The following is a 25,956-nucleotide window of genomic DNA, read 5'->3' as shown; positions in this document are numbered from 1 at the left end:
CATATACCATGGTCTTGTGTTCTACCGGGACATCAGCAATGACAGGAAGCAAAGCCCAAGACGGGCATGGGAGGGAGTCTTGGGACAGCAGGTGAAAGGAGGAAGAAGTGGTCATGGGACAGTAGTATACTGCCCTTGGCAGGGTGGACTCCTTGGAGTGACTTAAGCGAGCTTGTGGGTGTGGCTTAGGGTGGTAAGGATTCCTGGTAGGTAGGGCTGAGTTTCCAGGAATGAGACTAGGGGCAGTTTAGGTTTCTTGTAGGTTGATGGTCTTGGTTCATGTTTCAGGCTGGACTCATCTTGGGGTCTGCCTTCGTGCTGTAGGGGTTGTGCAGACTAAGTCTCTGGTAGGAGCGCGCTTCAGAGGGGCCGGAATTATGAATTGAAGCATAGGATCCAGGCCCCCCCTTTTCCTCCCTCTGCTGGGACCAAGCAAAGGAAACTTATTTTTACCATTTTGTTCTTAGACTCCATTTCATCATAGGGAAAAACCAAACCCAAGCTCCCAGGCCCTAGGGGAGCCGGGGATTTCCCAGTAGCTGAACAGCTTTTGTTGTAAGGAAACAGTTGTCTGAGCCCAGACATCTCAGGGACAACGTCTCCATCTTGCTGCCAGGGTCAAACTAAGAGCATGTTCCCAGGCCCAGGGACCTACGCCCATTCTGATTGGTGGAAACTCCCTTGCTCAACCCCTTACGTGGAAACATGACTGGACAGCGCTATAGCCCTCCTGTTATGGTTTCATCCTTTAAGTATGCCGCTCAACATACCTTCAGGATCGCAGCTCAGCTGCCGAGTCGGTTCCTCTGTTCCATGGCCCTGATCGATCAGTAGCAGCTTAATCACAATAATTTTTTGTCACCTGCATTGACCTGGTGTTTGAGTTATGTTGGATTGGGCCCTCCTCACCCTCAGCAGTGCCTGGGCACCTACCCAGATGAGCAGCCTCGCCTGAGTCTCTAATGCTATCTAGGACTGGAAGCTGGCAGTGGAGCCTGGTGCTGCCCTTATGCCTACCTGGATGGCAATAAAACAAAAACAAAAACAAAAAAACAAAAACCCAGCATGGCCATGTATGTGATCACCCGTAGACCACAACCTGCTGCCCAGTATACCGCTGTGTGCGCGCGCCCAGCTGCCCAGTAAACCGCGCTCAGCACCAGGGCAGTGTTTGAAGTGATTTTATTGGAAAATAGGAGGCAGTGTACGGGGACGTAGGGCAGAAGGGTGGGGCTAAATGGAAATGCTATTCTCAATCAGCACCGGGTCCAGGTAGCTGTACGGCAGGGGGAGGTGCTTATTTCGTTGGCGGATGTTGTGAGAAATCTGGCAGAGGTGTTGACGGAAGGCCTCGATGCTCCTCCGAGGGGCCTCCTCCACAAAATGGATGTCTGGGAAGTGGCCAAGCGGCCGCTGCAAAACAAAGAATCGGGTGCTGGGACAAAGCCAAGCCATCCACGCAATCCTTCCTGCAGCCTCCCCTTTGCTGCTCCCGGTCCGTGACACCCCTCAACTGTCCTTGCTCCCCCCACACACAGACCTCGCCAATGCTCAAGAGGCCGCCCCCCCCCCGCCCCCGTACCCTGTCATCCGGCTCCCGGCAGAGAGTCCAGAGGACTAAGAGCACGATGCACGTGGTCTTCACGTCCGGCAAAGTGTCCATGTACGTCTGCAGGGTGGTCAGCCCCTTGGCCTGCATCGGCGGGTTCCGCATGGAAGAAGGGAAGTTGGGCATCCACGAGGTGAACTCCAGCTGGAGTGGAGTAGGAGAGGTGTTATGGGTGAGAAAACACCCGGTTCCCACCAACCAAACCTGGGTACCCCTCTCCGGTGGTTGACTTGGTTGGACCCCCGCCCCTGAAGGCCCCGGTCTGGGTCAGTGGTGCAGGTATCCCTGCGGGGCCCGCGGGTGGGTGGGGCCGAGAGACTGGGCGGGGTTAACAATTGACGCCGAGGTTGAAGCAGTCAGTGGAGAGAAACAGAGCTGCACCAGGGGTAGTGGACTAGCTCGAGCGTCGAAGCCGCTGTTTGGGAGGACCGGGGCCTGATACTCGTGAGCACAGGTACCTGGCCCGTGTTGACAGCTGCGTGCCTGGCAGAGCAGGTGTACATGACCATGGTGACGTACTCGATCAGCTCAGGTACGGTTCGCAAGCAGGTGGGAAAGCCTGAGGGATTGTGAAACAGAACCGTGCCATGGTAGTCCGGGACTAACATGATGCCCAGCAGAGGGCACCTCTAAACCCACTCATCATAATTGTCAATAGTCCAAAGGGGCTACCGGGGTTCCCTCATTCAACCTGCTCAGCCTTCCTGCAGCCAAAAACCTCCTTGCCCAATCCAGCCTAGGACTGAGTTCTGTCTTTCCCAGCCTGGGATTCCCTGCATGCCCACAGCCTTTATCCTGCTTAAGTCCCGGTCAGCTCCCTCCTGGATAAAATCATCCTAAACTGTCCTGCCCATCGGCGTGGGCTGATAGTCTAACCATAGGTCTGATCCTTTTGCAGATCTCTCAGTGACCTCTCTGATACTCAGGATAGCTCCAAACTCTTCAAACCAGGGTGTGTGGCTTGGTATCTGCCTCCCGGAGTCTGCCGCCCTCCACCCTTAGCTGCGGCTACAGGGGACAGATTCCTTGCACCACCTCTGGCTTTCCCACACACAGCCCACACTTGGTAGCCCAGCCTCTGTGTGCCGCTCCATCAGGAAAGGACACGTGCTGACTTCACCTCGACTCCAGTCATGCATCCGTGACTCCAGCTGGGTGAACTGCCTGCCTTCGTTCCTGCCTCAGTCTCCCCTAAACTGGTTCTGTCGTCATCGTGGGAATGACTGCTCACCCATGCAACGCCCTCAGCCCAGTCCATGAGCATCCTGAGGGTGGCACCAGTACCTGTCTGGCTTCCCTTGTACACTCAGTAGCCGGCAGCCACACACCAGAGCTGCTCGCTAAGCATTTGCTGAGTGTGTCCCTAAGTGTTAGGACCCCAGGAGGCTTTCCAGTCCTCTCCTGGAGCCTGCCACCCCCACCCTAGCTCCTCAACTACCGTACGCTGTCCTTTCTCAGTGAACATCACCACAGTCTGTCCACTTCTCAGGCCACAGAGGTTTGTTTCTAGGAAGGAGGACTTGGGACTGTAACATCTGAGCTCAGACAAGACATGGTGCTTTGTCTCCCCACCCCCACCCCCACTCCCAGCTTCGGTCCTCCACGGCCCAGGGCAAGGCCCTGTGAAGATCCTTGGACAGCGCTTGGGTCTTCTTCAGCCCACAGAGAGATGAGAGCGAACCAGGCTCCCATGAGCCCCCATGCCCATACCTGAGCTCTCGCGACTCAGGAGGCACTCCTTGAATATCTCCTGCACCCAGCACTGCAGCTCCGGGTCGCCCTCCACCGCTGCGTCATTTGGGTAATAGTAAGTGATGATCTCCGTCACATACCTGCACGGGAGATGGAGCCTCGGGTTAGAGTTTCTCACACAGCCCCCAGGTCACGCTGCCTCTGGCTGGCCTCTGAGCCTGTTGTAGGCAAGGCCGGTGGGGCAGGTAGAGAGTGCTAGAGACAAGGTCAGAAAGCACTGAGAGCAGTTCCCAGAAAGCACCAAGGGAGGCCTTCAATCAGGCATCTGTCTCCAAGAGCCTGGGAGGGGCCAGTCCAGCAGAGGTAGGCTAGAGGTCAAAGCAAGGATGATGGGTCCGTTAGGCCCAGGGAGCAGAGCTATGACTAATCCCCAAGCCCAGGTCACTAAAGGTCCCCACACCCTGCCAACATTTCAAGTGTCTGTCCACTTGAGTACCACCTCCTGCTGTCCCTTACTCACTTCTCCATCGCGTACCACACTGCCAAGCTGTCATCCCGGAAATAATACCCAGGCAGATCCTGGACCCCTCGCTCCACAAAGTCATTGGGGATGCAGAGGCTCTTGTAGGTGAGCTCAGACAAACCCCGGACCATCGCCTCTGCAAAACCTTCTAGGCCCAGGGACATGGCCTCGAGGGAGAAAGAACGGCGTCAGCTTCCTTCTGAGCCTGCTCCCTGAATGTTGCGTTACCCCAGTCTCTCCAAATCTTACCCTAGACCCAGCCTGCCCAAGGCCCAGCCACTGTGTTTGTACCCCCCACAGCACCCACTCAAGTACCACCCCCTGCCCCACCCCCAGAATCTTAAGCAAGTGGAAATTCTGCTTTAAAGCTGACTGCAAAGACCAGAGGAAAATAAGTATGCTGTTGGGGTCAGGGGCAGGAGCCTTACCCTGGCAGAGAGGCCCCCTTTGTTGAGCAGGAGGGCCCTCCCAATGCTGTTAATCTGGACATTGTATCGGGTGTGAGGAATGAGGAGCTGGGGCCGGAAGGCAAGGAGGACAGTGAGGAGAGCTAAGATGGCACCCCAGGACATCAGCACCCCAACTCTTGCACACCAGACCCCTCACTTTGGGAAGTCTCCCACTACAAGCCCTCTTTGGGGGCTCTCCAGATGCCTTCCAGGGCTCACTGGACCCCACCCACCCACCCACCCACAGAGCAGCCATGGAAGCTTTCAAGACTCCTCTCCCCCGCAAACCTATACCTTGTACAGGGGATGGCACATGGGCAGGTTTCTCAGGAGGGCCAGGCAGAACGCTTCCCCGATGAGGTGGCTCTCCAGCAAGTGTGCAATGGCCTCATGGCTGTAGAACTCAGCATAGCGTACCCACGTTTTAGCCAGCAGCCAGTCCCACTCAGAATCATTGGGCAGGAAGATGGGACAATCAGGTCCAGGGGTCTGGCTGAGCTAAGGGTGAGGGAAGGGGAGGTCAATGAGGGAAGAGATCTGACAGGAGCCTCCACTGGAGGAGGCAAAGGGGTTCTTTTCTCCAGCTCCCCTGTCTTTTTGAGCATCCCAGAATCCTCCTCCTCTCCCTACACTTGTTCTTGTATCCTGTGCCTGGGCTTGCCACTACCAAGCAGCTCGCACTTTAAGAAAGCAGACAGGTAGCCGGGCATGGTGGCAGTCACATCTCTGTGAGTTTGAGGCCAGCCTGGTCTACAGGTCAAGTTCCAGGACAGCCAGGGGTACACAGAGAAACCCTGTCTAGAAAGAAGAGGAAGAGGAGGAGGAAGAAGAGGAAGAAGAAGAAGAAGCAGAAGCAGAAGCATCATCATCTCTGGCTGGCGTGGTGGAACACACTCCAGAATACTCTGGAAGCAGATGGATCTCTGTGAGATCCAAGCTAGCCTAATCTACATAGTGAGTTCTAGGCCAGCCAGGACTAGATAGTAAGGATGGCGGGAGGAAAGGCAGGGGTGGGGGAGGCTGGCCTTAAAACTCTGTCTTCTGATAATTCTTTCTACCATAACCTTCACAGGCACCAGGTGAGGCGCTGGACAAGACCAAGGGTGCCCGGCCCCTGAGCCTGTGATGGCAGAGACGCTGTCCTTGAACTCTAGCCTGCATTGTTCCAGTAGGAGCCAGATCCCCAGGGTTTGGCTGACACTTCCAGAGAAGAACCTTTTTCCTAATTTATAAACGATTCCTTGTGAGGATGCCTGAGGAAGGAACACCTCAGTTTCCTCTCCTGCCAGACAAGACTGCTAGGTCGCTGCTGGGCTGAACCCCTCAGAACTGCAGGAGAAGGTGGATGACATCAGCGAGACAAGCTCCAGCCACCTGGTCCATAGACATCTGGCTGTCTATGTGCACACACTCAAAGCACGCACACTGCGCCCAAATTTGTATTTAGGGACAAAATACAAAGGCAACACCCAGGTGTGCACATGTAAAGAGATGGGGTCTCTTCCCAGGCTCCGCATGGCCACACATGGATCAGGATAAGCGTGTACATGGGTACGTTCTCAGGCGCCTACACAGGCTGTACACAGGACTTCACACGTGCACACACGCTGACGCGGCCATACACTTGTCCACACGCGCACGAAAGGACAAGGCTTACTCAGTTGTAAACGTACAGAGGGACATTTCTGCACGTGGAGTCAGCACAGGCTCACACAGTAGCTCCGCCCACACCTTCCCTAGGTACCTGAATAGCAATAGGCATCATGTTGCCATCAGGACCAAAGTGCAGCAGGCAGATGGGGGCACAGTGGTACTGCTTCTGACCGTTGAGCTCCACAGTGGGGATACCCTCCAAGATGCGGTAGTCTGCCAGGTAAATGTTGCCCTTCTGAGGGGCAATCACAAGGGGGCGAGGGCGTAGTTAGCAAGGCAGATGGCGTACCTACAACCCACGCCTGAGGTGCAGAGGGCACGAACCCCAAGGCTCAGTGGTGGGATGGGGAAGTGGGAGACGTGGGCATGGGCGGGACTCAACGGGCCTTGGCAATGGAGAGGCAATAGAGATTCCTGAGAAGAAGCCAGAGAGAACCGCCCGGGGTAAGCCAGAGAGGGCCTCACCTCTAGCTCTGCTTGGAGGCACGTTCCCTCACCCAGGAACGGGGCCACCATTTCGTCTGTGACAGGGAATTTGTCTGGGATCTGTGTACATCTTCGGATCAGGCCCGGGTTGAGGCCGTTGAGGTACTGGTACCCGAAGAAGCTGTCCTCCATCCAGTGCTCTGCCACATACTCTGGGGAAATAGTGTGGGGATGTCATGGTGAAACCCAGCACTCTCTCAGGGAGGGAGAGAGACATAAGAAAATAGTGGGCATCAAGATGACTCTGGAGCAGGGTAGTGGTGGCGCACGCCTTTGATCCCAGCACTCAGGAGACAGAGGCAGGTGGATCCCTGTGAGTTCGAGGCCAGCCTGGTCTACAAAGTGAGTCCAGGACAGCCAAGGCTACACAGAGAAACCCTGTCTTGAAAAACAAAAAACAACAGAACAAAACCAAAAAAGATGACTCTGGAAGGAATGCAAAGCTCCTGGCTTTGTCTTCAATGACCGGAGGGACATGGGATAATGATTTTCAAGAAGCCTCAAAGAGGATACACCCGGCGTCCTCAAACGAGCCCTTGAACCCACTGACGCCATGAGAGGGTCATGCCTCTTGCCCCGGAGACCACCCAGCTGCCTTGTGTTCTACTGAGATGATCTGCCCCATACCGGAGATGACAGACTTGGTGCCAGGGAAAATATTCTTAATGTCTTTTAGTCTCTTCCAGGAACTCGTGCGATCCACCAGGCCCCGCAGCTTGAAGACCAGTGCCCTAGAGGGTGGGATGCAAGGAGTAGGAGGTCAAAAGGGGGTGCTGGGCACACAGGAAGAATGACAGAGACCTGCTCACTAGGGTCTCTGATTCCCCCCTCCCCCATGTCTCTGGGTCTTTTTGTCTCTTGGCCTGTGAGGAGTGGTGGGTTTTCTACTCTGTTTTTCCCACTCCCCTAGCCTTTCCGACCTGAGGCCATGTTTGAAGGTGGGGAGGCCATGTTTGAAGGTGGGGAGTGCGGTCCCCGTAAGCGCCCTCAGCCCTGCCCACTCACATGGGCCCTAGGCGGTAGAAGAAGGAGGCTGTCTTGATGAAAGAGAAGCGAAGATTTGAGTTTAAGAACCTGGTGGCCTTAATGTTGATGAGAATTGGGAACCCCGGGATATAACCATTCCACCTGTGGGGGAAAGAAAAGGGCGGGAGTCTGGCCCTTGCTGTGGCGGGGGGGGGGGGGCCAGGGAGAGGCAGGCAGGCACTGGTCCTGTGGAAGGGGGCGGTAGGGGGGGGGTGGGGCAGGGTGGAGCTAGGCCAGCTTCTGGTCCTTACTCTGGCCGGTTGGGGTTGCGGCATCGTCGGGGAGGAGGATGATAACTGGGAATATCCACGTAGTTGGGAAGGCCAGGAACAAACTCCCTCCAGCTGCAAAGAGAAACCAAGTTCATAGGCCCTGACCCCGGACATCGTGCCAGGCAGGGCACAGCAGTCCAGAGCTACCGACCAACAAGCCCCGGATGTCCCGGTGGCCTCCTCGGGACCCCAGAGCCACCCTCCAACAAGCCCCGGATGTCCCGTGGCCGCCTGGAGACCGCAGACCCTTCCACCCTCCCACTCACTGGTAGAAGTCCTTCTTGGCTCTGATCTCCTCTTGCCTGTGTTCCAGGAGTATGGGCAGCATGTCGTCTGCTGTGGTCTTTCCTGTAGTGAGACAAGTGGAGGCTCAGGGGCTGTCCCTCTGCCCTGCCCACCCCTGCTGGCTTCCGTCCCCAGGTCAGCTCACAGGACGGAGGAGCTAAGAGCGGGAAGGCTCCCTTCAGGGCAGGGAGGCTACTCCATAAAGCTCTCTGTGAAATCTGTCTTCTCCACCCACTGGAATGGTGGGGACCTATAATAGTTCTGGAGAGCTCACTAGTTACAGGGCACTTTTTTCTTTTCTTTCTTTCTTTTCTTTTCTTTTTTCTTTATTTTATTTTATTTTTGGTTTATTTATTTATTTATTTATTTATTTATTTATTTATTTATTTATTTATTGGTTTTTCCAGACAGAGTTTCTCTGTATAGCCTTGGCTGTCCTGGACTAGATTTGTAGACCAGGCTGGCCTCAAACTGACGGAGATCTGCCTGCCTCTGGCTCCCCGAGTGCTGGGATTTCAGGCGTGTGCCACTATACCCCGCCTACGGGGCACTTTCTAACATATTGTATTTATATTAATAATTTAAAGCACATAAGAGTAACCTAATGAGTCAGATGAGTAACCCCTCTCCACAAATCCAAAATACAAAGTCAAGCTTGGGTTCTAAATTTACCTGAAGCTACATATAGGATCTGTTTGTTTGTGACAGGATTTCTTGTGTATTCCAGGCTGACCTTGAACTCATGGTCTTCCTGCCTCATAAAGGGCTGGGAGTGCAGGGATGCACCCCTATGCCTGGCTACACACAAGGGCTGGGAGTGCAGGCATGCACCCCTGTGCCTGGCTACACACTGTATTTAACTCACCTGGCATAACTCTAGGCTTGACTAGAAATAGTAGTTTTATATGTGTGTGAGTGATTAGGAATACCCCAGTGGTGGAAGTTTCATGTAACGTGTCCGTGTGCGTGTGCGTGGTGTGTGTGACACATTTCTAGTCTATAAATCCAAAATTTTTCAAAATTGAAAACCTTTTTTTTTTTTAATCAGGGTTTCTCTGTGTAGCCTTGGCTGTCCTGGACTCCCTTTTGTAGACCAGGCTGGCCTTGAACTCACAGTGATCCGCCTGCCTGTGTTATACTGCCCAGCAGCAGAGAGGCTTCCCTGACCAGGAATCAAACCCAGGTGAGGCAACGGTCACCGGGAGAGTGCTGAATCTTCACCACCACTGGGGAGCCTGAAACTTCTTATGTGTCTATGTCTCAAACTTCCTGTGGGCCAATAGACTACCACAAGTGGAAAATTCCACACCGTGACCTCACGTCACAACAAAAAAATGCAGGTACCCTAAAATGTATAAATACTTTCAGCCTAAGTGTAAAAGGTATAAATAAAACATAAAGAAATTTGATGTTTAAATGAGTCTCATCCACAAGATAGCAAATATTTTTTTAAAAAATTCAAAACACTTTTGGCCCAACCACTTCAGATAAGAAATACCCAACCTGTCAGTACAAATATAAAGATTTTTAAAAGGTATGCATCTGTGGCTAAAGAGATAGTTCAGTAGTTAAGTGCACTCTCTCTTCTTGCAGAGGACCCAGGCTTGGTTTCCATGCCCATAGGACAATCTTCCTTCCTTCAGGCCTGTTTGGGCACCAGGTATGCATGTATTGCAGAGACCTTGCATGCAGGAAAAACAGTCGTGTACATAAAACGAAAGTAAATATTTCAAAATAAAATGTGTCTATTATGTATGTACATAAACACACACATAAATACATACATGTATGCAGCTCCTGAAGAGAATCTAAATTCCAAAATACCTCTGGCCATAACAATTTCAACTAGAAACTGTCCTGTCTTGTCCATTTTACAAGAGTAAAAGGGTATTACATCTGGAAACGGCAGCTAAGCTGCGATCTGGTCCAGGGCAGACTGCTCCTGGTCCTCATCCCCCACCTGGAACAAGCGTGAGAGCCGAGCCTTTCACATGTCACTGGATCCGAGCATCACTGCTGTGAAGTGGACTGAAATGGAGGTGAAACTCCAGCCCACCTCCCTCTGGCCTCCTGACTGACTGCCCATCATCGGTACAGACCCCCACGGTCCTCATCTTACTTCTCCACACCTAGGCTCTGGGAATGGTACCCCCTGGTGTTATGCAACCCTGATCCCCAACTTGGCTTCATCCCCAGGGCGGGAGCCTCAGCCCTCAGAGGGCCCAGCAGATGACTCAAATCTCCCTGCCCTGGTGTTGCGTGGCAGCCACCCCACCCAACCCCATTCTTGCCTAGCCAGCTGGTATCACCTGCCTGTCCCCTGCCCGTCCCCTTCCATGCCACACAGACCTATCACCATGGGAAGGTACTCCGCGTCCCCAGTGACTCTCAGGATGCCGTCCTCACCCTCCCCTAGACCTACCTCCCCGGCCTCAGCCTCTTCTTTGCCCTTGGCTTAGGCCCCATTTCCTCCTCCAAGGAGAATATTCTAGCACAGGGAAATGAGTGAGTAGTCTTCTACAGAAAGGGCGGGGCTCCAGACACCAGCATCCTAGGCTATACCCCTCGCCATTTAGAGAGAAGCCTGCAGAAGCGCAAAGGGTGTGAGAGAAGACGTTCATCTTGTCGCCACGGCCATGGCCACACTTAGGAAGCCCACTCCAGCGGCTAGATGAAGGCTTATGGTAGAGGTGGGTGTGTGCAGCGACGGCATTCAGGGCCTAACTTTCTCCCTTAGGAGCAACCACACAGCCGCCCCCCCCCCAAAGAGTAAGGCAGCTTTGCTCTGCTACCAGGTCTGTCACTCCCCCATCCAGGAGAAGCCTGGAAGCCTGCAAGAGTAACAAGATCTCCCATGGGAGCATGTGGGACCCTTGCTGGGTAAAAGAGACCTTTAGGGACAGCAATGAGTCACCTTAGGAAATTATGGTGCCCCATTGGGGCAGAAAGCCCTCTGGAACAACATAATGGCTCATTTATATGTGTGTGTGTATACATACATATTAATAGGTGTACAAGTGGTTTATCTATGTATATATACAAATTTTGTGTGTGTATACATACATATTAATAGATGTATAGTTAGCATATTTATGTATGTATACTAACTGTGTGTGCATGCGTGCATGTGTGTATATACATACATATTAATAGGTGTATAGTTAGTATGTCTATGTAAATATACTAAGTGTGTGTGTGTGTGTGTGTGTGTGTGTGTGTGTGTGTGTGTGTCTGATGTTCAGGTAGGAAATCACTAGGAATATAGCTCAATTGTAAAAACGCTCACCTGCCGTGCATAACGCCCTGAGTTCAAATCTCTAGAACCACAAAAAGAAAGGAAATCAGGCCAATGAGATCAGTTGCGCGGATATGGGCCCTTTCTGCCAAGGTCAGATGACCAAGTTTTATCACCAGGATTCACATGGTAGCCGGGCGTGGTGGCGCACGCCTTTAACCCCAGCACTTGGGAGGCAGAGGCAGGCGGATCTCTGTGAGTTGGAGGCCAGCCTGGTCTACAAAGCGAGTCTAAGACAACCAGAGCGGTTATACAGAGAAGCCCTGTCTTGAAAAACAAAAACAAGACAAAACAAAAACTTACACTTGTCACACATAGAAAGAAAAAAAGGCATCAAGACCATACGCAAGGCTTGGCATGGTCGCACATGTGCCAGCACTGAGGAGGCAGAGGCAGAAGGATCTCGCTGAGGTCCTCACAGCACAGCCAGGGCTATAGAGAAAAGACCTTTTCTCAGACAAACAAACAATAAAATCACGTGCAAAGCCTGGGTGACCTGGAGAGCTAAGAAACTAGCCTCCAAGTAGAACACAGATCCCGCTGGAACCGCGGAGCATCCATCCTGCTGCAGAAAACCACTAGGAAAATAGCTCAATGGCTCCAGAATGCCGCAGAGGCCTCTGCAGCGCACCAGGCATCAGGAGGGAGTCAAGAAAGTGAAGGGCAAAGGGCAAGAATGACCCGGGAACGCTCTCTGCCGCATGATGCTGATAGCGGCCCCTGGGTGGGCCTCGCACACTGAGGCTCCTCCAGTGTGCAGCCCCAAGCTGGGCCCAGACCAGCAACAGTGACTGAGGCTGAGGCAGGAGATCCCTGGAGTTCCTGATAGGACCCTGGAAGGACCAATCTGGAGTAGCCGGGCTAGAGCAAGGAGACTCACTGCACAGGATAAGGTGGTGTGTGCTGGCTCACCTGTGCCCTCTCGGAGTGCCAGGGTCTCGTAGGCGTCCAGCCACTGGTAAGCTGGGAAGTGGTAGACACGGCAGTTGGGGGCACAGATCTGCACATAGTTGCAGTACCAGGGGTCCTTGGGTAGGAAGGAGTGGGGCTCCTTGTGCAGTCGGATGATGATGAGCTCCCCTAGGTCCTGCTGGCACTGCACCGTGTACTCATCCACCTGCACAAAACATGGGGGCTGGGTGACTTGGCCAGTTCCACTGGGCCCTGCTCATGTCAGAGACACTCACCTCCAAGAGACTGAAGCATGCACGAGCAAGGATAAAGAGAGCCCTCTAACTTGGCTGCCCTCTGCGGGGGGGCCCATCTACCCGAGGCAGGGAAGGAGCCTTCCCAGCTCCTAAGGTCCTGCCCCCAGCCACTTGAGGCTTCCTAGCATCCTACAGTCCTAGAGTGGAAAGCAGAGAACCTTCCTGTCGCCCCCACACACACACTCCCCCCTCCAGCCCTCCTCCCATTTCTCACGGGAAGATGTAGGAACCCAGGAGTGGCAACCCAGATGGAGAAACCTATTCAGGTCACATGGGAGCAGACGTCTATCGAAGTCACAAAGAGTGGCTTCCATCAGGCCCAAGCAGGTCCCCACTGGCGGGGCTAGTCGGATGCCATTTGGAGTCACCGAGAAAGAGCCCAATGCAAATGGGGAGGCCAGTTGTGATGCAACTTGGCTGAGTAAGGATGGGAGAAGGAAAAGGGTGAGATTGGAAGGTGCCTTAGGGAGCTGAGGGAAGTGGATGAGCTCAGAGAGAAGACAGGGAGAGTCAAGGAGAGAGGAGGGCTGAGGGTGTATTGGTTGGAAGGGATGAGAGAAGAGGGGACCACTTGGGAGCCCACAGCGTCAAAGTTGTCCCTGGTTCTCCACTCCCCCGGCCCAGCTCTGGCTCCCTCCCTGACACCTCCATCCACTCCGAGCCTCCATCCATCCTGGGTCACACACACACACACACACACACACACACACACACACACACACACACACACACACACGCTTACCGCCCCAGTGGCAAAGTCTCTCCCAAAGTGGTTCAAGAGCTGTTTATGGCTCTCTCCTTCGGTCCCCACGATGGTCAGTGAAATTGAGTCCAACGTCCCCGAAAAGAAGTCAGTGCCCGTGGCCACCTTGACTTTGTAGGTGGCCATGGCCGCTCTTCAGCAGGCAACAGTGGGCTCAATCCCGGACACGACGGCTAAGGGGCACACAGTTAGAGACGAGGTCGGCAAGGAAAGCCAGGCAGCGAAGAAGAGTTGACAGGGTCAAACGCCGCCGCGATGGAGCTGTGAGCAGGAACCACTGTCCCGCGGATGCCTCGGGAGCCTGGAGCAGATGCTGGCCTGGGCGGGCGGGTTGTGAGCAGGGCAGGTAGGGGCGGGTCCGGGCCAGTGGCCGGTGAGCAGGCGTCTGCGCTTGAGCCCTATAGGAGCCGATGGGGTGGGACCGCAGGCAGGGCGCTGCGTCTGCCTCTAAGAGGGCGGCTGGAAGAAGCTGCGGCTGAAGCAGCCTTCAGGGGGTGGGAGCTGACCAGGCTGAGCCGGGGCCCCAGGGAAGTTGGGGGAGGGGGCGGGGCATGGCCTTCAGATCTTTATCACACTAATAAGCTCCTTCCTCCTGTTCGCCCCCGTTGGCTGCAGCGCCAGGCACCCATGCTGAGCCTGACCAAAGTCCGAAGTGACCTGCTTTGGAAGGCAAGAGGAGCGATACAGATGTGCTGTCCATCCTCCTCCTCCAGGAGGGCTCCCGCTTTTGTGAATGTTGAAGCCGGGACGAGAGACCGCTAGGCACAAAGACGCCCTAGAAGAGCTACAGGAAAAAAAAAAAAAAAAAAAATGGAGCTTCCTTCCCAGCTAGTATTAGGAGAGACTGGTTTTGGACACACGAGATTAGAAGACAGTTGGGTGAAAAGTTGAGGCAGGAGAATTAAACTAAAGAGCTGGGGATGTCGCTCAGTAGTTAGAGGGCTTGCAGAGAATGTGGGGGGTAGGGGGCTGGGGCACTGATTCAATTCCCAAACCCCAAAAGGAAAACTTAAGCTGGAGTCAGGCATGGTGGTGCACACCTCTAATTCCAGCTACTAGGAGGCTGAGACAGGAGCCTCTAAAGCCGGAGCTACACAGGGAGGTTACCATCTCACCAAAAAGAAAAAGAAAAAAGTAGAGTTACGATTTAAAATGGTGGCGCACGCCTTTAATCCCAACACTTGGGAGGCAGAGGCAGGCGGATTGCTGTGAGTTCGAGGCCAGCCTGGTCTACAAAGTGAGTCCAGGTCAGCCAAGGCTACACAGAGAAACTCTATCTCGAAAAACATAATAATAATAATAATAATAATAATAATAATAATAATAATAATAATAATAATAATAATAATAAATTAAAAATAATTTTTTGGTCTTAGCTGTATGGATGTCTGTGCACCACTTTGGTGCCTGGTGTCTGCAGAGGCCGTAAGGTGGCATTAGATCCCCTGAGACTGGAGTTATAGAAGATTGTGAGCCACTATGTGGGTGCTGGAAATTGAACCCCAATCCTCTAGAAGAGCAGCAGTGCTCTTAACTGCTGAGCCATGACAGACCCCAAATTAAGATACTTTATAGATGAATGCTCTACAGATCATATAGAGTGAAAGATGCCATATAGTCAGATTATGAAATGCTTTCTTACTCTATTAATCCAAAATTCCAGACGGACAAAACCTTTTACACAATTCAGACCAGTGACTGTTTCGGGAATGGGGAAGCCATAAAGGCAGCTAGAATGTTCTCCCTGCTGATCTGGGTCATATATAAGGCACTTAACATATTTTACTGTACCTAGGCTGTTCTTCAATTTTGTAAATAACATACCCTTACCAAGGAAGTCTTAAAAAACAGAAAGAACAAGCTGGTCACGGTGGCTCACGCCTTTAACTCTGGCACTCTAGAGGCACAAGCAGGTGGATCTCTGTGAGTTCAAGTCCAGCCTGGTCTACAAAGCAAATTCCAGGCCAGTCAAGACTAGATAGTGAGACGCTGTCAAAAACAAGCAAAGAAACAATAACAACAACAAAACCCACCAGAATGGGAGGAAGGAGAAGGGAGCCAGAGATGTTCAGAGGGTAAATGTGCTGATCTGTAAGTCCAACGACCTGATCTGAGTTTGAGTCCCCAGATTCACATGGTCCAAGGAAAGAATTAACTCATGAAAGACCCTCACACATGTACTATGACACACACTGTCACATAGGCACACAAACGTAAACATCAAATATACATATATATATATGTGTATGTGTGTGTATATATATATATATTTTTTTTTTTTTTTTGAGACAGGGTTTCTCTGTGTAGCCTTGGCTGTCCTAGACTTGATTTGTAGACCAGGGTGGCCTCGAACTCACAGAGATCGGCCTTCCTCTGCTTCCCAGAGTGCTGGGATTAAAGGTGTGTCCTACCAAAACTTGCTGGACATGGTGGCACACCCCTTTAATCCCAGTATTCAGGAGGAAGAGGTAGGTGGATCTCTGTGAGTTCGAGGCCAGCCTAGTCTACAAAGTGAGTCTAAGACTGCCATGGCTATTATACAGAGAAACCCTGTCTTGAAAAACCTAAAATAAATAAATAAATAAGCTGGGCGTGGTTGCACATGCCTTTCATTCTTTTTTCTTTTCTTTTTTCTTTTCTTTTTTCTTTTCTTTTCTTTCTTTCTTTTTTTCTTTTCTTTTCTTTTTTTTTTTTTGCACACGCCTTTAATCCCAGCACTCATGAGGCAGAGGCAGGTGGATCACTATGAATTTGAAGCCAGCCTGGTCTACAAAGCAATTCTAGGACAGCCAAGGCTACACAGAGAAACCCTGTCTCGAAAAAATAAAAAATAAAAAATTTTTGGGCTGGAGAGATGGCTCAGAGGTTAAGAGCACTGTCTACTCTCCCAATGATCTTGAGTTCAATTCCCAGCAACTACACAGTGGCTCACAACCATCTGTAATGTGATCTGATGCCCTCTTCTGGTGTGTAAGTGTACATGCAAATAGGATGCTCATACACGTAAAATAAATCTTCAAAGGCATGCACCACCACACCCGGCTCGAATAACTACCTTAAAGAAAAAGAATAAAGCTAGAAAGAGCTGGAGTGAGGGTTAGGATCCAGTAAGGACTGAGTTGTTCAGGAACCTAGCCACCCCCTGCCTCCCTCTCTCCTCACTTCCTTCCCTCCAGAGGCCGGCACACATTCCTTCAAACACCACAGACTCAAGAGGGAAAATGTCCTGGGAACTTACTAAATATTGAGAAGAAGTCAAGGACTTATTCCACATACTTTTGGATAGTAAATGATCTGGTGACGCATGCCTGTGATTCCAGCACTCGGGAGGCAGAGGCAGGCGGATCTCTGTGAGTTCGAGGCCAGCCTGGTCTACAAAGTGAGTCCAGGACCCCCAAGGCTACACAGAGCAACCCTGTCTCGAAAAACTTAAAAAAAAAAAAAAAAAAAAAAGATCTGGAGAAACTAAATCTAGGTTAGGAAGGTATTGGGGCCAGGGCTAGTTTCTGATCAAATCCAGCAGCTAGAGTGGGAAAAAGCTGGAGTCAGGCGACACTTTGAGGTAAGAAGAAGGGGTCTGAGCTGAGAGGAGGATCGGAATGGGAGAAGATTCAACTTCCACTCCTGACTTCCGCTCCTGACTTCCGCTCCTGACGTCCGCTCCTGCTTCCCTAGATACTGTCAGAGACCCAGGGACCCAGGGAGAGTGAGGAGAGAGTCCCTGTCTTCTGGAACTGCCCTCTTGCGGGGAGTGCCCACTCCCAGGGCAGCGCCTGCCAACCAGGAAACAGAAGCCCTGGCTTCCTCCCCAGTGGCACCCTCCTGTCACCACTGAGGGAAGGTTACAGAGTGACCATGCCAACTGAGGGACAGAGAGTCAGGTCTGAGACTAGGGAGAAGGTACCGGTAGTTCCGGGTCGGGAGAGGGAAGGGGTTGCCACTGCACATCAGGGTTAGTTTAGAAATAGGAATGTGGCCGGGGCCAGGAATGGGAGTGACTTCTTCATGACTCAACTCTGCTTATGTCACCCAGCGCTCCCGCCATGCCTCACCGAAGCCTGGCATCGAGTCTCTCTCTCCCCCTCGCCTCTGGGATGACACGGTGTGTGTTTTCCTCATTCATGAGCCCCTGCGGCATGCCCTGCGCTGTGTCTCCCGCTTGGAGGACATAGTGTAACCAAAACAAACCACGCACTCATGGGACTCACGCTCCTGTGAGGGAGATAGACAGCATTACACAACAGCCAGAGAAGTTAAATAACGTTAAAGTCAGGATACGTGTTGAAGGGGGAAAAAATAAGTCAGGGGAGGGAGGTCATGATAAAGTAGAGAGCTGGGGGGGGGGGGGGGCTGCCTACTAGGTGTAAGCCCTGGATTTGATCTCCAGCACTAAAAAATTTTTTTTATTTTTAGTTTTTCGAGACAAGGTCTCTCTGTGTAGCCTTGGCTGTCCTGGACCCGTTTTGTAGACCAGGCTGGCCTCGAACTCACAGCAATCCACCTGCCTCTGCCTCCCGTGTGCTGGGATTATAGGCGTGCGCCACCACGCCCGGCTTGAAAAAAAAAATGTTTAAAAAAAAAAAAAACAAAACAAAACCCTGGGGCTTCTGTAAGGAAGGCTAAATTTAACTATAAGTGGCTCTTAGCACTATAGTCAGTGTCTTTGCTTTGTGTTTAGTTTACCCTGCTTAATTATGTAATCTGCAATTTATTTGATTTCGTTTTTTTTCTCATCTCCTGATCTGTTATCAATGAGACACTTGAAACATAAGTCTTTGTTTTTTTGTTTTTGTTTGTTTGTTTGTTTGTTTGTTTGGCTGGTTGGTTGGTTGGTTGGTTTATTCAAGACAGGGTTTCTCTGTGTAGCCCTGGCTGTTCTGGACTCGCTTTGTAGAACAGGCTGGCCTCGAACTCACAGAGACCTGCTTGCCTCTGCCTCCCTGAGTGCTGGGATTTCTGGTGTGGGCTACTGCATCCGGCATCTTTGTATGTTTTTAAGATTTATTTTATTTTTTAATCATGAGGAGGTGACTCTGGCGCCTAGAGGTATTGAATGCACCAGGAACAGGTGATTCTAAGACATCTAACATGGCTGCTGGGAGTCAAATTCCAGGCCTCTAGGAGGCCCAGGCTCTTCACCACTAAGCCATCTTTCTAGCCCTGAAACATAATGACCGGGTGGATCAGAAATAAGACAATGATCTCTGGGTGATGGTGGCCCACACCTCTAGTCCCAGCACTCAGGAGGCAGAGACCAGTGGTCGGTTCACATCTACAAAGTGAGTTCTAGGACAGCCACACAGAAACCCTGGGTCAAGGCTGGGGGTAGGTGAAGATTCAGAGAGGAAACTAAATTTAGGTTAAACCAAATTCCGGAGGAGTGCTGGAGGCAAAAAACGGGTCAGGACAGGGATGAAGAAGAGGGCAGAAGGCTGAAGATCATGGCCCAACTTCTGGGTGACTGGCAGGCAGGATGCCATGCTGGGCTGAGGACAGAAGCTGTCATACAGGTCAGGCCTGCCTTCCTGGTCTGTGCCCAGTCACCCTCCTGACTCTGTGGACGTGGAGAATCCGAACATGCAAATCTGCATCTCAGTCGCAATCCCTGCAAACTTTCCTAGCCTCCTGCTTTCTAGCCACACCCCTACCCTGGAGACTATGCCTCCAGGGGGCGGCTAATGAGGGTGCTGGAAGATATACATTGAGGCTCAGGGACTTGGGAAACATCATCCCAGGCCCCTTGGGAGTTCCAGGCCCTGGGGCATTGAGGGTAAGAGGCCCAACTGTAGCCTAATCCAGTAGGAAGACGGACACATGGGAGTGAGGAGGTAGGAATCCATAGGCATCCTAGAGGACTGGACAGGAGAGGGCTTAGGAGGGAGACAGAATGTGATTGTATAAAAATGGATGGGGTAACGGGGGGGGGGGGGGGTGGAGAGAGGAGAGAGAGAGAGAGAGAGCTATTTCCACCCCTGAAAAGTTGTCTCCCCAGTCATGACCCAGTAGTAATGTGTCAAAATAAATAAATAAATAAATAAATAATAGACCAGAGGTAGTGATACACACCTTTAATCCCAGCTCTCAGAAGGGAGAGAGTCCGAGGCCAGCCTGGTCTGCACAGAAACACCCTGTCTCCAACAACAACAACAACAAGCCCCATTGACCGTGAAAGCCCTAGTAGCCACTCTGGGTTTGATCCAGTCACTCCTCTCATGTTCTTCAGGAGAAAAAAAAAAAAAAAAAAATAGAGATGGGTGTAGTGGGAGCATGAGCGGCGTCAGGCCCGTGGGGCCAGGACTGGAGTTGGGGACTTGGATTGGAGTAGGCATAAGGCTACGGGATGGGCACTCCCCAGTTGTGACCCAAACTTGGATGCATAACTCTGGGTAGGTGCTCACTGAAGAACTGGTTCTCCTGGACCAGGGGTGGGACCAGCAAACATCAGAGGCCCTGGAATAGATGCACATTTTCAGGGGAGGCTCCTGACACCTACCTATACCAGGAGCTAGGTCCTCACTGTTGGGGCACCCCCTTGACCTTGCCTCACCCCAAGCCTGAAAGGCTGGTAACAACCCCTGGGGCCCCACTCCTCTGAGACACAGAAACAAGATCAAATAGAATGAGTCCCTTGCTTAAAACAAAAAAAACAAAACAAAAAAAAACGTAGCGTCGTCTTGTGCTCAAACCCCATGACGTGTACGGAGGATGTGTATGACCCAACATCTTGTCCTGGCCACCTTACCTTCCTTTCTGTCCCTGGAACATGTGCCCTTGATTTGTAGCACCTCCCCCCAGAGCTGTTTTGAGAGTGTTTTTGGTTTTGTTTTTTCCTTGCCATCTAGCTCTCATCTCCAGTGTCACCTCCTTGGGAGGCCTTCGCTGGCCACCACACCTAATGCCTCCCCTCCTGAGCATGCCATCTGGTTCTGTCTCCCACTGCATCTGCCACCATCTCCAAGGACTCCTCTGTTGATGTTGGTTTTGTCCGTATCTTGGGTCGCCCGAAAGCTGGGGTCAGCCTGGGGACCTCACAGCTGCTTTCCTGAAGTTGAGCAAAGGTAGGGAGACAGAGTCATGAGTCAGGCAGATCTTAAAACGCCAGTTCAGGAAGGGACTTTCCAGGGCTTGCTCTGACTCCCATGTCTCTGGCAGATTCAGGCCTCTGGAGTGGGAAAAGTTGTTCAAGGCTGATGTGTGTTTTTGCCAATCAGCCTTCTCGACTCACAGGAAGACATGGGGAGTCCAGCCTGCGTGCCGGAAAAACCCCAATAAATGGAGACGCAGAACAAGGCTGAGCCTCCCCACTGCTCCTCCCCTTCCAGGGTGCCGAGTCAGGGCAGAAGTCCTCCGTGGCCACCAGGTGTGTCTTCCCAATAAATCTCCTCCAAAGCTGGCTTTCTGAGAAACCAGATTCCGATGACCCACCCTGGTCCCGCCCTCTCCTGCTTGGGAGCATTTTTCAGGGTGGTTATGGCAGTCTTCCTGCCGCACAAGTAGCGTTCATCTTTGGGGAGACTGCTGCTGCCTGTGCAGTGGTCCGATGGAGGGCACGATTAAAGGGGTCAAAACAAAACGTGGTGATAATAGCTAAATCTCTGGTCTCTTCAGACAGAATATCCCGCAAACACCTCTGCCTGTGCAGTGGCGTGGGGGTTTCACACTTCCAGAATGAGGAAGAGTGAATCCATGTGCCTCAACACACACGTACACACACACACACACATGCATACACACATGTATACTGTATACACACACATGCATACACACACATGCACACAATTGAACAAGGGGTTTGTTTGAATTCAATGATTCTGGGACTAGAAGAAAATGGGAAAAGGAAGCAGGAAGTGAGTTTTGCCTGGCTCTCTGAGACAGTCCTTATTTGAGATTTTCAGTGTAGCTGAAGGGCCGTCACTGACTGATGTTGGTAACGGTCTGGGGTGAAGCCAAGAGACCCTGTACAGCCTAGCAAAGCCGTAGTCCGTGGAAGGTGATGGTGGAGGAGACAGGGTTGCTACTGGTTATTCTGACTCTAAAATTGATTTCCCCCATCACCAGCACCATAGGAAGAGAGAAACAGCCCTTCCTGCCACTGTTCAAAGGCATTACAACTCCAGTCAGAGAGAGACCGTGACCAGGGGCTGGGCAGGGCAGACACAGAATGTGACTCAGGTGGCATAGGAGAGTCACCTGTGGTCCCAAATTACAGGGGCTTGGATCCCCTCCCCGAAGGCACTAGGGACAAAGGGGCCCACGTGTCAGAACTTGGGAAGAGGGTGCCTGAGGGAGGAAGGATTGAGGCCAGCATGGGCCACATGGCGAGACTCTGCCGAGAGGGATGCAGAGACAGTGGGAGTGGTAAGGCCAGATCTGAGCCTGACAAACCATGAAGCAGATGATGAACAGCAGCTGGAGAGAGGACGCGGACGGCAGATCGAGGGTCACGGATCTTTATTTTTAAAGACCGTGTGGCTGAAAGGGAGAAAGCCCTACTGCCCAGATCCGTCCAGCTCAGTCAGGGGAGGGTAGATTATGCCACGATAACAAGCAGCCCCACAGATTTCAACAGCTTTGCCGACTGTTCACACATCCAGGTCAGTCGGCAGCTCCTCTCTTCCATTCCTCGAGAGGCACCGGTGGGTGTCACTGCCACTGTGGCAACAGCGCTTGTGCATGTAACTCAGCCCAGAGTTCTACCTGTGACTTTTCCCAGGCACAAAAGGGACAGGGATAGGCTCTGTACATGTCCAAGAGCAGAGTGGATTTCGGTAGCAACACAAGCAGTGCCGTGCCCAGAACCTAGGTTCAGAGTCTTTGCAAAACACCCAGTGTCTTCCTGCCAGCCCTCTGGATCCAGCCTTTCCTTCCCCTCCCGATGCCTCACTCGGGGAGGTAAAGGTAGGAACATTGCCCAGCCAGACAGTAGAACGAGCTGGGACGGTGTCTGTCCCCCAGAAGACGGCCTACACTCCAGCACCTCCCACTTTGGTCCACTCCACGTCATCACCATCAACACCACCATCATCAAAACAAAAGGAAGTGGGAGCCAAAAGTGTTAGCTTTTATTGAAGTCACTGGGCTCAGAGGCAAAGGCGAGCAATAGGATGAGGCTGGGCAGGAGGTGAGCTAGAGAGGAAACCTCCACACACACCCAGGCCACGGTCCCTGTGCTCAGAAACTGTCCCTAGACATCCCAGTGCACTGGGCTCAGGTTCTTCCTCCCCCCCCCCCCATTTAAAAGTACTAGGCACAAAGGCGAGTCCATGGCAGACCCAGGAACATGCCCGTTTCAATCGTATTTCAGAAAAGGAAGCTGGATTTAGGGGGTCCTGATCTCGGAGAAAGGAGGAACGACAGAGTTATCACAAGTGGAAGACGGTGGGTTTCAGGAGCATGTGGAAGGAGAGCTCAGGATCTCAAGCTGGACATCCCAGTGTGGGAGGAAGATTCCCACAGAAGGGCAAGGAAAGGGGGTTCCCTTTCTAAGGGATCTGTTGTGCATTTGACTTTAGTTAGCGGCTTTCACCCTGAACACTTCTGTACTGGTCCCCCACATAATGTCAAGGTCATCTTGGTCCCACGGGCAGAGGAGAAGGTTCAAAGTAAGACTGAGGCAGACGGAAGGAACTGGGAGGCCCTAGTTGGAACCTCCTTTCCCTTAGGATGGTTGGAAGTGAGGCTTAGATGGAGACGCTGTTCTCGATGAGGGGAGGGTCCAAGTAGGGATAGGGTAGTGCCAGGCTCTCGTTGCGTTCCCTGATGTCCCTCGAGATCTGCGCCAGGCAGTTCTGGAAGGCTGCGATGCTTTGCCGTGGGGCCTCCTCTGTGAAGTGTTCGTCTGGGTAGGTGCCCAGAGGCCTCTGGGAGGAAATAGGTCCGAGATGTGAGGAGGATGAGATGGAGCATAATGAAGGTTCACATGTCAACAAACACAGGCAAGGTATGATCTAAGTACACAGACCAGGTACCACATGGAAACATGAGCCCTTTAAATCACAGCTTCACCCCCGTGGCGTGGTTCTGAGTGAGAATGGGCCCCCATAGGCTCATAGACTCGAATGCTTGCTCCCCAGTTGATGAAACAGTTTTGTAAAGGTTTGGAGGTACACCCTTGTTGGAGGAAGTGTGTCACTGGGATGGGTTTTGAGGTTTCAAAAACCCCTGAGCCATTCCTAGTTTTTAAAATACTGGGTGTGGTGGCACATGCCTTTAGTCCCAGCACTTGGGAGGCAGAAGCAGGTGGGTCCCTGTGAGTTCGAGGCCAGCCTGGTCTACAAAGTGAGTTCCAGGGAAACCTTGTCTGGAAAAACAAAGCAACACACGCATACACACACCAACCACAGCAACCACCTTGCGTTTGTGGATTAGATGTGAGCTCTCAGCTACTGCTCCAGTGCCATGCTCCCAGACATGACGACTGTGGACCTCACCCTCCAAGAGGCCCCAATTAAATGTTTTCTTTTGTAAGTTGCCTTGCTCGTGGTGGTTTTTTGTTTGTTTGTGGTTTTGTTTTGTTTTTGTTTTTTGTTTTTGGTTTTTGTTTTTGGTTGGTTGGTTGGTCTTGGTTTTTCGAGACAGGGTTTCTCTGTGTATCCTTGACTTCCTGGACTCGCTTTGTAGACCAGGCTGGCCTCGAACTCACAGCAATCCGCTTGTCTCTGCCTCCTGAGTTCTGGGATTAAAGGCGGTGCGCCACCACGCCCAGTATTTTAAAACTAGGAATGGCTCGGGCGGGGGAAGGGGTTTGAAACCTCAAAACCTATGGTGTTTTGTTACAGCAATGTTCCCCTCAAACCCAGAGCCAGTGTAAAGCACAGGCTGTGACTCGGGCCCTCGCCAACCTAGTTGGAGCTCCCTCTGCTGGCGGCCCTGGTCATGTCACTCCGTCTCTGATCTCAACAAGGACTTCAAGTCCACGCCTTCCCAACCCTCAGTGCCAGATCCACACTTGAAACTCCAAGAACACACATCACACTTACTATTCGACAGAGTGTTCCAGAAAACAGCCCCAAGAATATACCTGCCGCAGCATACTTACTAAATCCAAGCCCTGAGGAGAAGCAGCATCCGGCTCCTGAGATATCCTTACAGACATCTCACCTGGCGAAACCTGTGCCATCTATGTATAACCACTGTCACCATAACACCGTCACACCCAGCAACCTGGCCACCACAGTCAAGGAATCCCTCAGAGAGTTGATGCCATCCTGTGTACAGAACTGTCCCTCTGTGGTCACTGTCATACCGCAGGTCACCGCCAAGAAGCACGGCTCCATATCCCTGACCTTCACACAACACCAGGACTACGGATGCCTCAACACTTCTTGCTCCCACTTGGCTGCACTGGCGAAGGCCCTCAGACCACAGCAGCAGTAAGAGCGGCCACTATTTTCTCATCGCTGATTCTAATGAGAAGGCATCTATTCATCATTAATACAGTGGGTTTTTTAAGATACGCTTCAGGGCCAGGTGTGACAGCGCACACCTTTAATCCCAGCACTCGGGAAGCGGAGGCAGGCGGATCTCTGTGAGTTTGAGGCCGGCCTGGTCTACAACTGGAATTCCAGAACAGCCAGAGCTATTACATAGAAGAACTGTCTCAAAAAAAAAAAGGTAAAACCCAAACAAACAAACAAACAAACAAAAATGTGCTTTACTTAAATTCCTTCAGGGGAGTTTCTCACTTGAAACAGTTTTTTATTAGTAATGGCTGTTCACACTGATCAAGGGCTTTTTCAAATTATGATGCCTTCTCATGGCAATATTACTGTTTACTATGCAGCTCCTGCCTTTACCGGCTGATTTATCTTTAAGATTGTTGGAGCTAAGTAGAGGAGTTTATAATTTCATTTTCTTAATAACAGTTGACGTGTAAGTACCTTATGTGAACCGACACAACCACACAACAACCCTTAAGACGGGTTCTTTTTATCAGGCCCACTGCATAGATAAGGAAATTGAGGCTTAGCGTGGCCACATTAGAGCGGTCAGGAGGGCGTTGCGTGTGAGGCCGGGACTGGAGACTTCTACAGAGACACACCCCCCTTAAGGTCACAGCCTCTGCTGGACGGAGAATCAGGGCCGCATGATTCGGGAAGAGTCCGCCTTTTCCTCTCCTTTCCCAACTTTGCCAGGCAAAGGCACTGGGCGCGGTGGTGTTTCCTGTGCCTTAGATCCCAGACCTGAGCTGTGACTCTGGGATTGCCAACCTGCGCCGCCACGCCTGCCCCTGATGTACGGTTCTCTTCCCCTCTAAGACATCAGCTGTTTGCGTTCTTAGAAATTCACTCGTTTCGTCCAGGTTTCTGACTGTGTCTCAGTTAAATTATAAGTTTTAAAACTCTCTCTGTATGAATTCCCTTTCCCCTTCCTAATGCATATTTATGGCCTTTTTTTTTCTTTTTCTTTTTCTTTTTCTTTCTTGATTAGAAATGTTGGGCAGTGCTGGAGAGATGGCTCAGAGGTTAAGAGCACTGGCGGTTCCTCCAAAGGTCCTGAGTTCAATTCCCAGCGACCACATGGTGGCTCACAACCATCTATGATGAGACCTGGTGCCCTCTTCTGGTGGGCAGGCACACAAGCCGACAGAATACATAATACTGTATACATAAAAATAAATAAATAAATCTAAAAAAAAAAAAAAAGAATTGTTGGGCTGTAAAGTTGGTGCGGCTGTTGAAAGCCAGTCTCACAAC

The 25,956-nt window shown here is 51.7% G+C and overlaps 2 protein-coding genes across 2 annotated transcripts in view; both read right to left on the bottom strand.

Moving 5' to 3' along the window:
- Nucleotides 1–1,075: 1,075 nt before the first annotated feature.
- On the bottom strand, nt 1,076–13,509 carry Alox12b (arachidonate 12-lipoxygenase, 12R type). The gene is made up of 15 exons (XM_051168072.1): nt 13,241–13,509; nt 12,203–12,407; nt 7,977–8,058; nt 7,690–7,782; nt 7,418–7,540; nt 7,040–7,143; nt 6,392–6,564; nt 6,018–6,161; nt 4,568–4,771; nt 4,253–4,339; nt 3,822–3,991; nt 3,320–3,441; nt 2,068–2,168; nt 1,583–1,753; nt 1,076–1,413 (listed from the first exon to the last, which is right to left on the bottom strand). Exons 1-15 carry the CDS (start codon nt 13,385–13,387, stop codon nt 1,234–1,236), a joined length of 2,106 nt encoding a protein of 701 aa, XP_051024029.1. The 5' UTR covers nt 13,388–13,509; the 3' UTR covers nt 1,076–1,233.
- A 9,413-nt stretch (nt 13,510–22,922) lies between these two features.
- Nucleotides 22,923–25,956, bottom strand: part of Aloxe3 (arachidonate lipoxygenase 3) — a 28,724-nt gene continuing 25,690 nt past the window's right edge. Inside the window, exon 15 of the mRNA XM_051167951.1 lies at nt 22,923–23,121. Coding sequence (XP_051023908.1) covers nt 22,942–23,121 — 180 coding nt within the window. The 3' untranslated portion in view covers nt 22,923–22,941. The remainder of the gene's footprint in view (nt 23,122–25,956) is intronic.

This window comes from Acomys russatus, chromosome 25 (assembly GCF_903995435.1).
Source record: "Acomys russatus chromosome 25, mAcoRus1.1, whole genome shotgun sequence".
Taxonomy (NCBI): Eukaryota; Metazoa; Chordata; class Mammalia; order Rodentia; family Muridae; genus Acomys; species Acomys russatus.
This window is presented reverse-complemented; position numbering and strand designations above follow the sequence as displayed.

Coding starts and splice junctions, on each gene's coding strand:
- Alox12b (XM_051168072.1), bottom strand. CDS start 13,387: ATGGCCACCTACAAAGTCAAGGTGGCCACGGGCACTGACTTCTTTTCG. Junction 12,408..13,240: donor GAGACTTTGCCACTGGGGCG/GTAAGCGTGTGT, acceptor TGTTTTGTGCAG/GTGGATGAGTACACGGTGCA. Junction 6,565..7,039: donor CACCAAGTCTGTCATCTCCG/GTATGGGGCAGA, acceptor CTATTTCCCCAG/AGTATGTGGCAGAGCACTGG.